At 42.7% G+C, this 13,292-nt stretch overlaps 1 protein-coding gene across 3 annotated transcripts in view; it reads right to left on the reverse strand.

Moving 5' to 3' along the window:
- Positions 1-13,292, reverse strand: part of DNAJC3 (DnaJ heat shock protein family (Hsp40) member C3) — a 49,865-nt gene that overhangs the window by 12,373 nt on the left and 24,200 nt on the right. For all 3 annotated transcript variants that reach the window (XM_061630087.1, XM_061630086.1, XM_061630085.1), the window contains 5 exons: positions 12,485-12,637; positions 11,124-11,305; positions 9,776-9,895; positions 2,715-2,820; positions 2,500-2,620 (listed from right to left, as the gene is read on the reverse strand). In XM_061630087.1, the coding sequence (XP_061486071.1) occupies positions 2,500-2,620; positions 2,715-2,820; positions 9,776-9,895; positions 11,124-11,305; positions 12,485-12,637 (682 nt within the window). The remainder of the gene's footprint in view (positions 1-2,499; positions 2,621-2,714; positions 2,821-9,775; positions 9,896-11,123; positions 11,306-12,484; positions 12,638-13,292) is intronic.

Genomic DNA, 13,292 nt, shown 5'->3' on the forward strand with positions numbered 1-13,292 from the left:
CACAAAATGAGCAAATTAAAACTATACTGAGTGCAGATTACCTACGTTTGCTTAGGGTAGTATTTGTCAATTTTAAGGCATTTTTCTTTTGGGCTTCAACACCAAAACATAAGGAAAATCGTGCAAGACTGAAGTTGGCTCCCTGTTCCTTGTCCCCATTCCTCATTCCCTATTTGATTCAAAGCTGCAGAGGCAGTCTGAATTAAGCACTCCAAAATAATTCACAGGCGCTCCAAATATGTCTATGCTATTTGGCAAACTGTATCCAACACACTGCCCTAACAGAGCTCATTTGAACATGAAATGAGCTCAAGTGGGCTGCCCCCCTGGAAAGAGAATACATGACAATGGAAAAACGCCATCAAATACAGAACTGGCTTCTGCTCCCCAAAGTAAGACACTGCAGAGCTTCAGTGTGCCCACTAGCACCACGTCCAAGGAATGTTGTGTGCATACATTCATGTCCACAAAAGAAAATGAGGTATGCCTGGGCATGCAAAGAGCTCTGTGTGAACTCAGGAGCTACTTGACTGGAGCCATTATGTAGCAAGTTCTTCTTTCACAAAGGTAAGCATTCTAGAAACTGCTGCTGTCTTTAAAAACAACATACAAACCCACTGAAGGGATGGGAAACAAAGTACATTTTTATAATTCTATGACTGCCATATACTAATAAATGGAACCCTTCAGCTTCCGTTTTAGTGCCCTTCACTACGGCCTGCTTTGCATTTCCTACGTAATGAATCTTTTGGTTTCTCCGTTTCTAATCTTGGAGTGTCTCATTACAGATCTCAAGACTTCTAGTTTTTCTAAGTAAGACAAAGTATTTGCATCAGATTATCTTCCTGCAGCTGTTCTCTCTCAGTAGGCATTACATTTATCTTTCTGCTGTTTCTGGGCAAGCCGGCTGGAGATGGTGACCAATTTATATCACTTAAGACACTCAGTGGCTGCATCTAATTCCTTTTTGAAGAACAAAACAAAACAAAAGTACTTCTGATGCCCCAGTGATTTAAAACATCCATCCACCAACAAAGAGCAAATCTGATTACTCTTTTTCATTCTCACTAAGCCAGCCTACTGTGATTTGCCACTAGAGTACTTTGCCTGCCACTGACATTTCTTAACACTTTGGCCATTCACTTAGAAAGCCAGCAGGAGATGGCTGTTCATGCCCATCGTACATAATTCTATGGCTACATCAGAGTTGGAAAGTGACACTCCTGTGATTTTTCCATCTCACAGCTTTACTGCCCCAGTAATGTTAAATGCCAGACAGCCTCATCTATCCCTTTAAAATACGTATTATAAAATCTCATAATGGATTAATGCCTGCTGAAATATTGCCTTTTTTCCATTTATTGCCATGGGCAATTGCAATACACCACTGCTAATGGAGTGAAGGTTCTTGCATGCAGGTTATTTAGTGACCCCCTAATGGCAAAGTGAAAGCCAGTGTCCTGGACTGGGTTCAAGATTTCTGTTCAAGGTATGAAACACACAGAGTGATCTTGGAACAGTCATCGTCTCTTACCTTAACCCATCTCACAGGAAAGTTGTGAGGATAAAATGGGAAGAGCACAAAGTGCCAGAAAACCAGCATAATCAACAGAATGACTGATTTAGGGTTGATTTCCTACCAGTCAGGCAGAGCCTGGCTCTCTTAATGACTATGTGTATGTAAGGACAGATACAACGCATGCCTAGATTAAGAAATCGTGCAAATCCTACAATGATCCATATGATAACATTCTTAGGCCTCCATTGTCGAAGCTCACTTGATGAAGACGTACTGCTCCTATCTACACTGTGTAGATTCACTATTTTGCCAAAGTTCTGAGATTCTTAAATAGATAAGTCAATAAAGGGTGTACAAACACACTTCTAAACAGGGCTCACTACAGTTTTATTTTCCCTGAAGCAGAGGCAGCCTAACTCATCACCACCACTTTAACGCAGATGTACCAATCAGCAACTGGAATACTGTCTTGCCTACTTTCCATCCCCCACATTAAATGGGACACCTTTTAAAAAAAAGTTTGATTCTTTGTATGTGTGCTTTTTTTACGAACAAAAATCAAGTTGTAAAACCACACTTGGGATGGAAGGGGGAAGTAGGCTTTGCAACAAGGTTTGCTGTCTTGTGTACTTTTGGAGAAAGGTAAGCTATAAATTCATGAACAACAACATGACAAGCCCCAGCCAATTCACACTGTGCACAACTGGCTTCCACTGCAAAGCAGAACTAGTTTAACAGAGCCCAAGTTTGGAGACGAATAAGCATGCCTGGACATAATGCGCTGAGTACACTTCCACACTGGCTTAACTATTCCAAATTAAGGGTGCATTTAAATGCAGGTAAGTAATTCTTAATAAGAGGTTTCTAGTGGGATTCATTCTGTATAAAGGAAAATGGAAAGACAGACTGTTCTACACAGGTGATTTCTATATAAAACTAAAGATCCCAAGGAATGCAATCCACTATCATTCAGTTTTTACCTTCCTCGTATTGCTCTTCTAGTAAATACACTTCAGCTCTGTCTTTGAGAGCGTTCACATTATCTGGTTCCAGCTGCAAAACTTCAGTGCAAACCCTGATGGCTTCTGATGACTGTTGGTTCTGGAAAAGGAAGAAAGACCAACCCGGTCAGTGTTTGTTATGTTTGCATTTGTTTTCTGCCAAAAGGGAAAAAAAAGTGAAACTAAGCATTTACCTTTGAGAGGCAGTGGCAGATTCTCTCTTTGGCTCGAGTGGTATAAACAGGAACTTTGGTCTCCGTTTTCATCACGGTCTCATATTTATCAATGGCATCTTGGTATCTATTTACAGCAGAAAAATCAACTGAGCATTCTGGACAGTAGTATCTCATGGCATCAGTTCTTCATACAAGGAAAAATTAAAACTGTGCAGCAGTCCCCTCTCCTGCTCCCTGTTTTAAGAATGCTGGATGATGTGCATTCTGGTGCATGGAAGTGGATGGCCTCAGCCTGAAAAGGGGCCATACACTAGGAGTGAAAGTCAAATAATGTCTTTGGCCTAGTTTTCACATCACACTAATCCACAGTTTAACGCACTATGAACGAGCAGAAACAAACCATGTGCTCTCCCCTTCTCTTCATTCCACATAGCCAGGAGAAACAGGCTGGACGTGTCTAAGTTTGATTAACCAGAGCATGCCATATCTTCTGGACCCAGAACCCTAGTTAATCTTAGGGTTTAAGTTTATTTACTGAAATGTGCTTGTTTAAACTATAATTGAAGCTGGATTGTTTGAAATTAACCATAGTTAATGTTAACCACAGTTTGCTGGTCTTCAACCTTGTGTCCCCAGATGTTGTTGGACTACAACTCCCATCATCCTTGGCCATTGGCTATGCAGGCAGGGGTTGATGCGAGTTGCAATCCAATAACATCTGGGGACCCAAGTTTGAAGAACAGTGGTCTTGACTACATGACAATTCACAGTTATGAAAAAGATACTGAATTCCTGCTCCCGGTAAAGGGAGCAACACATAGATCCAAGGCTCGCTCATTCGCTCATTCATTACATTTATATACTGCCCCATAGTCAAAGCTCTCTGGGCAGTTTACAGCAATTAAAAACATTAAAAACAAATATACAAATTTAAAAACACATTTTTTAAAAAACAATTTAAAAACAAGTGCTAAAATGCCTGGAAGAAGAGGAAAGTCTTGACCTGGCGCCAAAAAGATAATAGTGTTGGTGCCAGGTGCACCTTGTCACAAAGATAATTCCATAATTTGGGGGCCACCACTGAGAAGGCCCTCTCCCTTGTTGCCATCCTCCCAGCTTCCCTCGGAGTAGGCACCTGGAGGAGGGCCTTGGATGTTAAGCGTAGTGTACGGGTGGGTTCGTGTCGGGAGAGGCGTTCATGCTACTGTTCAGCTTGATGTTTGATCATGGCCATGCAGCTGGTAAACCTGACTCTGGGCAGTATGTCCTCTTATTATAGGTGGGACCTCACATGAAAGAATACTCTTCCATTCAAAAAATATATTCACATTGGAAATTAAGCTACACGGGCAAAGGCACAGGGCTTTGATCTCAACTGGTCATCAGTGCCTGCAAAGTCCAGAGCATAGCACTTTACAAGCCCTGACAATCAGCTGATTATTGGTGCTTGCAAACCCAGATGGGATATTCCTAACCCTACCTGGAAAGGCCTAAGATTGAACCTGGGACCTTCTGTAAACAAAGCAGATGCTGTACCATTGAGCTATGGCCCGTCTCCATCTCCAGTCATGGCCTAGGATGTATCACATTCATGTAATTCATAATCAAAGTGTACATATATCTAAAATATGCAGATCAGTTGTGGCCTCCAGTTCAGGGACTGAAATGTATATTCATGAGCGACAACTCACAATACACGGCATGGGACCGCAATACCTGGTGGAACGCCTCTCCCAATATGAACCTACCCGTACACTACGCTCAACATCTAAGGCCCTCCTCCGAGTACCATCCCATCGAGAGGCTCGGAGGGTGATGACTAGAACCAGGGCCTTTTCAGTAGTGGCCCCCGAACTGTGGAACAGTCTTCCTGATGAGGTGCGCCTGGCGCCGACGCTACTATCTTTTCGGTGCCAGGTGAAAACCTTTTTATACTCCCAGGCATTTTAAAGTGTATTTTAAACAGCATTTCCATATTTTGGATGTTGTTTGGTTCGTTATTGTTTGTTTGTTTTATTATTATTATTATTTATTGTATTTATATATTGTGCTTGTTTTTATCTTTTTGTACACCGCCCAGAGAGCCTTTGGGCTTAGGGCGGTATATAAATTAAAATATTTAAATAAATAAATAACTGCAAAGACCAGCCTGTGACCCATGGACCAATCAGGCATACACTGCATTTTTTCTGGATGAATCTTGGCAGTCCTTTCAAAGATGATGATGATGACTGGTGCTGGTGCTACTGCTACTACGATGACAAGAACAACTGTCACTTTCCTTGCAAAAGCTACCCAAAGTGACCTACAACAACAATAAAACACTAAAGCCAATTGTAACCAATAAACCAAAAACACATCTGTACAGATAAGAGACAGGTCTTGCAAAACCTGCCACACTAAAAGAGGTCACCAATACCTGAAGCCCTTCAAATTAAGAGCCAAAAGCCCAGGTAAAAAGGATGGGTTTAGCATGGCACCTCAAAATAGATAACAATGGTGCCAGGTGTGTCCCTGGGGAGAGCATGCCACAACTGGAGAGCATGCCACAACTGGAGAGCCACCACTGAGAAGGCCTGTTCTCATGTTGCCACCCTCTGGACCTCCCTCAGAGGAAGAATACAAAAGGCCAGTATGCAGGGTCCAGATAGATTCACAGGTAGAGAGGCAGTCCTTGAGATATAAGGCTTTATAGATCAAAACCAGAAACTAATTGGTAGCCAGTGCAGATGTGCTGGAATTGGTGTTATATATTCCAACTGTTCTGCTCTGGTCAACAATCTGGCTGCTGAATTCTGCACCAGCTACTGTTTCCGAACCATCTTCAAAGGCAGCCCCATGTATAACGCACTGCACTAACCCAACCTAGATTACCAGAGCATAGACACACTATCCCTGTTCAGAGGGAGGTACAGCTGGGCCACCAGTTAAGGCTGATGAAAGGCACTCCACGCCACCGAGGCCACTTGAGCCTCAACCAACAGGAACAGATCCAGAAGGACCCTCAAGCCACATACCTGCTCCTTCAGAGGGAGTGTGCCCTCATCCAGAGCAAGCCACATCCACCTTGTCTAGAGAACCCCCTGCTAACAGTGCCTCAGTCTTGTCTGGATTAAGTTTCAGTTTGTTGGCTCTCATCCAGTCCATTACTGTGGCAGGACATTGATATAGCACATCCACTACCACACCTGCAGATGTAAAGCAGAGATAGGGCTGTGCATCATCAGCATATTGCTGGCAACAGACTCCAAAACTCCAGATGACTCCACCCAGAGGTTTCATGTAGATGTTGAAAAGCATGAGGGATAAAATCGAACCTTCTGGAATCCCTCACTGAAGGCTCCATGGGGCCAAACAATAGTCTCCAAGTACAACACTCTGAAAATCACCATTCAAGTAGGACTAGAACCACAGCAGAGTAGTGCTACCCATCCGCAACTTGGACAGCTGCTCCAGAAGATTCTCTCAAAAGCCACTGAGAGATCAAGGAGAATTAACAGGGACCACCTCCCCCGGTCTCTCTTCTGACAGAGGTCATCATACAGGTGACCAAGCCAGTTTCTGTGGAAAAAACAAGCCTAAACCCCAATTGAAAGGGATCTAGAAAATCGGTTTCATCCATAAAAGCTTGGATCTAACCCTCAAACACACGCTCAAGGACCCTGCCGAAAGAGGAGAGACTGCCAACTGGACAGTAATTACTTAAGATTTTCTGGATCCAGGGAGGATTTTTTTAAGGAGTGGTCTTACCACTGCCTCCTTTAAGCAGGCAGAGACCACCCACTCTTGTACAGAAGCTGAATTCATCTTCCTGGCCCAGCTAGCCATCCCCTCGTTGCTAGTTTTTATCAGACACGGGGGCCAAGGGTCAAGAGCACAGGTGGTCGCCCAGACTGAATCAAGCACTTTGTCCACATCCTCAAGTTTTACTAACTGAAACTCATCCAACACAACAGGATTCGGTAGTGTTCTGGACACTCTTGAGATTCATCCACTGTAACAGTGGAATGAAGGTCCTGGCAGATGCAAGCAATTTTATGTTCAAAATACTTTGCAAACAAGTTATGTAAACACATACATGTTATCCCATTGCTGAAAGAGCTGCACTGGTTGCCAACTTGCTCCTGGGCCAGGTTCAAGGTACTTGTGTTCATTCACAAAGCCCTAAACAACCTGGACCCAAAGTGCCTTAAGGACTGCCTGTCTCCCTATGTTTCACCTCAATACTGAGATCTTCTGATGTGGCACTTTTGGTGGCTCCCCACACCCCAGAGGTCCAGTTGGCCTCCAACAGGGACCGAGCCTTTAGTGTGGCAGGCCCTGCTCTGTGGAATTCCCTACCAATAGAGGTTTGGCAGGAACCATTCCTACTTTCTTTCAGATGTCTTTTCAAAAGGGGATTCTTTAGACAGGTCTTTTAACAGGATTCCCCCCTTCCCCCATACAGTATTATTTATGCTTTTATTGCTATTTTTAATGAAATTTGAATTGGTTTTTTAAAAAAAATTATTCCTTTGTATGTTGTAAGCCGTCTTGATATAGTCTATGAAAAGTGTGGTCTATAAATACTTTCATAAATAAATAAGCCACAGCGAGCCACTATCAGTTCTACCACCTCCTTCAGGCCAGATTGTAAAAGGCCCCAAACTACCCGACAGAGCAAGGATGCAATTGACGCGGCAAAGTCTTCCTCACCACCTTCGCTGAGTAGGTTTGATAATGAGTACTTAGTAACGTTCGGCTGCATTTGGAGTTTTCCTCCGTTTGCATTCAAGCTATCTCCCTGCTTGTTTAACCAAGTTTAACCAAGGAATGGTACAATTTCCCCACAGCTTAACTCATAAGGGGAAAAAAATGTTTTCAACACTGAAAGAGAGGGACAAACTTGCCTCCTTATAATGCTGCATTTCTTTGCGGGGATGTACTGCGAAATGGCCGAGCTGTGCCAAAGTGTATAGTGTAGATAGCATCAAGTTAATTGTATAACCTGACCACCTGGCTCCCATCTACTGTTTGTTTACTGTTGCAGAGGTTGTCAGTGCTTAACATCAATTGTTCGACCTTGTGGTAAAGCTAAGGGACTTGCCTCAAACTCCTGAAATGGAGTGCCTATGTTTCCGTTAGACAAATGCTACTTCCACAGTGCTTAGATCTAGCAGCACAGATTCTCCATGCTACACATACAGAATATCATATAAATTGATCAGACTTTCAGTAAGAACACATAAGCAAACCAGTTTTACTCTTAACAATGGAAATATCTTCATTGACCTTAACACTAAACTATAGTTTAGTGCCACACAAATGACCTTGGGTGAGCGTCAGGCTCACATGCTTCCCTCTTCTTCTCCAGTGTGGTGGCAGTGAGGAGATTGGAAGCATCCACTTCAGGGTCTGAACTAATCTTGGTTTATTGTTACGTCTGACAAGGGCATAGTTAGTTTACATTACGGTTTATTGAAACAAGTCAAGACCAAATCTTGATTTCTGATCCAGGTTCTTTCAATAAACCATATTTTGAGATAACCACAGTTCCTGGTTCAGGTAAATGACAAAGTGTGGCAAGTTTAAACGGGGGAGCAAGTGCCTCCAACTCTGTAGTCATGGTGGAATAAAGGGGAGGAAGGACAGCAGAAGCCTGAGGTTCACCCAGACTCATTTGAGCAGCAGTAAACTAGGGTACAGTGTTACAGCTGAACCAGGCCATTGAGACTCCCAAGGTTTGCAGTTATTTTACCTTTGTTATGTGTGTGTTACAGAGCACCAAGCCATTCGGAACACATTCTGTGTGCAGCATATTTCATGTCTTCTAAAGCTTTACTTTGATCTAACTTCCCCCAAAAGCTAACAATCTGATGAAGATTTATTTATGGGCAGTTGCAGCATTTTATTTGCAAATATGCTGTGATCTCCACATTTAAACGCTGAGGCATTAAAATGCCGTTTTAAATAAGAGATGGCATTTAGCGCTAAAACTAACAGCCCTGACACTTTAATTACTGGTGAGATGAATAACTATGTAAAGCTTTTCACAGAGGCCACGAGGTAAACCTCTCTAATTACTCACAAAGCCAATCGATTTCCTTTTTGTATTTATCAGCAACTGAACTGATAATGAAGCTTTGTTTTCCCTTTGTCATTTCTGCAGTGCTTCAAGTTGCAGGTTCACCAGCTTCCTATAATCGGAAAGCCTTGCTTTGTGCATATGTTGCCACAGGAAACCTGCCATGCACCCTTTAATCAATACCTGTGATATTTTAAGCGGTGGTCCTCTTATTGGCCCCTGAAAAGCCGGGCAATGACGCATTTAGAAAGAAATGCCTTAGCCGCTGTTTGGAGCTGAGGTGGGGATCTTCTCCTGGTATAAACAAGCACCCAGTAATAAGCTGTATCATCACTGGATCAGTATGATGGGATGGCAGACAGCTAACAAAACAAAAACCCCTCCTGTCATTCATTCAGAGGAAACCTACATAGCAGGAAACTGAGAAATGAGGAAGGAGAGCCGCAGCGAACAGTTTCGGTGACAGCAGATTCTGCACGCTTACTGAAGATACCACGAAGCAGAGTGAGGCAGTCACCTCAGGCAGACGGTTTTGGGTCCAATGGAAGGGCAGCAAGTCGTTAGTTATTTAGTTTATTATTGTTATATTTTTACTGCCAGGGAGTGGGAGAGGCACTTGTGGGATTTTCCATGTCAGGTACCGAAACTCCTTGGCTGGCTCTGAGTACCCCTCAGGAGGCAGAGGAAAAGGAGGTATACAATTTGCTGAAAAAGTGTTGGACTAGTCCTAGGTGAGGTTAGCAATCTGGATGGGAGAAATTTGGGAGTCCAAGGTATTAAAGGAACATTTAAAAGATAAAGAGGTGGGGGAAAAGAAACTAGAAGAAAATAGAAGGCAGCACAGAAAACAAAGGTGAATGGCACAGCTGTATTTATTTGGGATTTCGCCTAGTAAGGTTCCCCCACCCTGGCCCCAGAACGGAAAAACAAATTCTGCAAGTGCCAACTGTGAAAAAAATTAGCTTCAAGAAGTTATCTCTGCCCCTTACAGAGCAACCTACAAGTAGCATCTTACCTGCCTTCTTGGATGAGCTCTTCTGCCGACACAATCTGCTTATTGAGTTTCTTTACTTGCTTGTAGTGAGAAAAGCACTCCTTATGGTCTTGGTCAAGTTTCAAGCACTCACGTACTTCACTTTTTACAGAGGAAAGAGAAAGAAGGAGGAGAGTCAGTTTGGTTCTGTGGATAGTGTGCTACACTTGAAAAAGTCTGGGAACAGTGTGTGCTAGACTGGCTCCTAAACTCAGTGTGTGTGTCCATTCATCCCTTGGTAAATCACAATCCTTCAGATTAATTTCCTCACCTGAAAAATGGAGATATTAATGGTCTTATCAAAAGTCTAAGTTATATATGTAAAAATGGGAGGGGGGGATCTGTTTCCCCCCGCTTGAAGTAGCAGTGGGTTCTCCTTAAGCGAAAAACTACTCCAGAGCGAATTAATTTAGTTAGGCAAACTTGGAATATACAGATTGGGGGACGTTATCTGAATAAATTTAACAGACATATCTTCAGTATCAATAAGCACAAGCTAGACAGTCCATGACAGCAATTATATTTGCTATGCACAGTTGAAACTTGTGACAATTTTCATAGAGACCAGCTGTTACTAGTTCTCCAGATTTGCTGTTACCATCTTTTCCACACAGGCCTTTACACTTCCCTGAATAGCCATCAGACCTTCCATAAAACCTGAGAGTGCTTTCCAGTAGTGTTCTCAGAATACAGAACCAGGGCTGGCCCAAGACATTTTGCTGCCTGAAGCAAAGCAGCAAATGGTGCCTCTTTCTACCCCTAGCCAAGATACATGGTAGTTAAGGTCAGTCAAAACATCTTGGCATCTGAGGCAAAAAATCCCACAAGCACCTCTCCCTCTCCCTGGCAGTGAAAATCTAACAATATTAAGCTAATATCTTGCTGCCCTTTCATGATACCCAAAATCTGCTGCCTGAAGCAGATGCTTCACTCTACCCAATGGTAGGGCTGGCCCTGTACAAGAATCACCAAATAAATTGGTTTTCTTTCCTTTTTTAAAAAAGGAAGATATTTTCTCATCCAGAGCGATGCATCTTATTACTAAAACCAAAGCATACCTTTTTTAAGCCTTGTTTTCTCAAAACTCCAAATAAGGGGGAAAGGGTTGTGTGGGGATTTTCAAGGGGGAAACCATAGACATGAGAGGAACTGATACTTCTCATTCCTTTTGTTCCTCCCCAACGTATGTCTCCTCTACTCCTACATTACCTTGGCAAGCAGGAATTTTACTTCTGCCGAGGCACATCTTACTGCCTTGTGTAGATATGAAAAAAGAGTAAGTACATCTGATGTGACTTTTTTAACCCTTCCAGCTAAATAGTAACCTTACCTCAAAGACAATTCATGGTCCCCGAGCTGATAATATATATTGCTGATCTTATAGAATGCTTCAGTATTATCACTCTTCAATTTGGCAGCAGCTTTTAAATCACCAAGGGCCTTCCCAGGCTCTCCTTCCTTGATGTAGCATTCAGCTCGAAGCTCCCGCAGCTCTGCAGCCCAAACACAAACCTTGAGAAACCAAAATGAAAGCAAGACTTTGGTCCAAAACTTTTTTTTAAAAGAATACGTGTGTTTTGATGCTGCCTCTAAGGTGAGGCAAAATTCAATCTGTACACACAATGACCTTACAGTATGCTGTAAAGAGCATCCATTTAAACACAGTAGATGCTTAGAAACTGCGCCTGTGTGGTGAGACCAGGATCTGTGCCTAACTAATGGAAACGTCTCTGATAATGCCATTACACAAATCTATGGTGTGACTACAACTTGGAATACCGTGAACAGTTCTAGTTGCCTCACCTCAAACTGGATATTGTAGAACTGGAAAAAGGTTCAATAAAGGGCAACCAAAATGATCAAGGGGTTGGAACGATACAAGGGGCTGGCGGTTACAATGCTTGGGGCTTTTCAGTTTAGAGAAAAGGTGAGTAAGAGGAGACATGACAGACGTGTAAAAATTTATGCACGGTGTGGAGAAAGAGGATAGAGAAAAGCTCTTCTCCCTCTCTCCTAACACTAGAACTGATTGTTGGAAGATTCAGGGCAGTAAAAAGAAAGCATTTCTTCACACAGCGCATAGTTAAACGATGGAATTTGCTCCCACAAGTAGTGATGGCCATCAGCTTGGATGGCTTCAAAAAAGGATGAGAGAAATTCATGGAGGATAAGGCTACCAAGAGTTACTAGCCATGTTGTTCTACACTGTTGGAGGCCCCAATGCCTCTGATTGCCTAAACACTAGTTGCTGGAAATCACAAGTGGGGAGACTCCTATTGTGCTCTGGTCCTGCTTTCAGGCTTTCCATAGGCATCTAGTTGGCCACTATGAGAACAGGATGCTAGACTAGATGGGCCATTGGCCTGATGAAGCAGGCTCTTGTCATCTTATAGTGGAGGCTCTTCCAAAGTATTCAGATCTGCTTCCACAATAGGAACTAGTGACTTGTGATGGTGAATGTTTCTTTCAAAAAAACACAAAAAAACTAATTTATTTGTTGAGGCCATAGTCAGTGGTGAAATTTCTGCTATGCAGGTACTTAACCAGGAGCTTGCTATGACTCCAAGCTGAACCGATCTAGGGACTTTGGTTCATGATGTATCAAGTAGAATTTGTTCAGAGGAGCTGCTCATCTGCCACCAGCAGAACCCACACTTGTTTCTTGGCCGCAATTTCCCTTCTTGGACTTACATCCAGAATTTCATCCAAGAGACCAATAACAGTATAATAATCCCCCACAAGATACGCAGCCTGAGTTTGAGAATATAGGTGCTGCATCTCATCAGACTTCATCAGCTGGGAGCGAGCTTCTGTTTCATCCTTATCGCTAGGATTAGATTGGAGCTGCAAGCATTAAGAAACAAACAAAAAGACACAGAACAATAAAAACAGTTACACTTGAAACCAAGAGATTCTACAAGCCATAATCTACCATGCAGAGCAAGGCAAAATGATGCTACTGAATTCCCTTGGGGGAAAACTTATCTCGAACAGAATTCCGTTACCAACTCAGCAGTCCAGAGCAGTAGCGAACAACTCTAATTATACAGCCACGGGAGTGGCTGGATACTATAGCCAGCATGGATTTTTCACATTCCACAATGTTAAATTGAAAATATCCCCATGCCATTCTGATGCTTCCCATAAGGTCAGTTCAAAACAAAACCTTACAAAACTTATAGTCCTGAACTCAGAAACACGTGCTTAACAACCCTCTACGTTTTCATGCCGATACACAAAACAGTCAGAGATAATCGAGAATTCAAAGTGTAAAAAGAGGGGGGGGGGACAACAGACCCCTGTGGGACTTTTTTCTGTCAGTGTTCTCATAATTTGTTAAAATTAATGAAAATTAATGAAAAATCAGCCATGTTCACAGACTACCAGTAATCCTGTTAATGCACCCAAAAGAGAAATAGAGCATAACCTCCAGTTTGAAACACAAAAGGCTGTCTTCACCATCATATGACATTGACCAATAAAAAGGCTTTGAAATTAA

The sequence above is a fragment of the Rhineura floridana genome, chromosome 5 (assembly GCF_030035675.1).
Source record: "Rhineura floridana isolate rRhiFlo1 chromosome 5, rRhiFlo1.hap2, whole genome shotgun sequence".
NCBI lineage: Eukaryota > Metazoa > Chordata > Lepidosauria > Squamata > Rhineuridae > Rhineura > Rhineura floridana.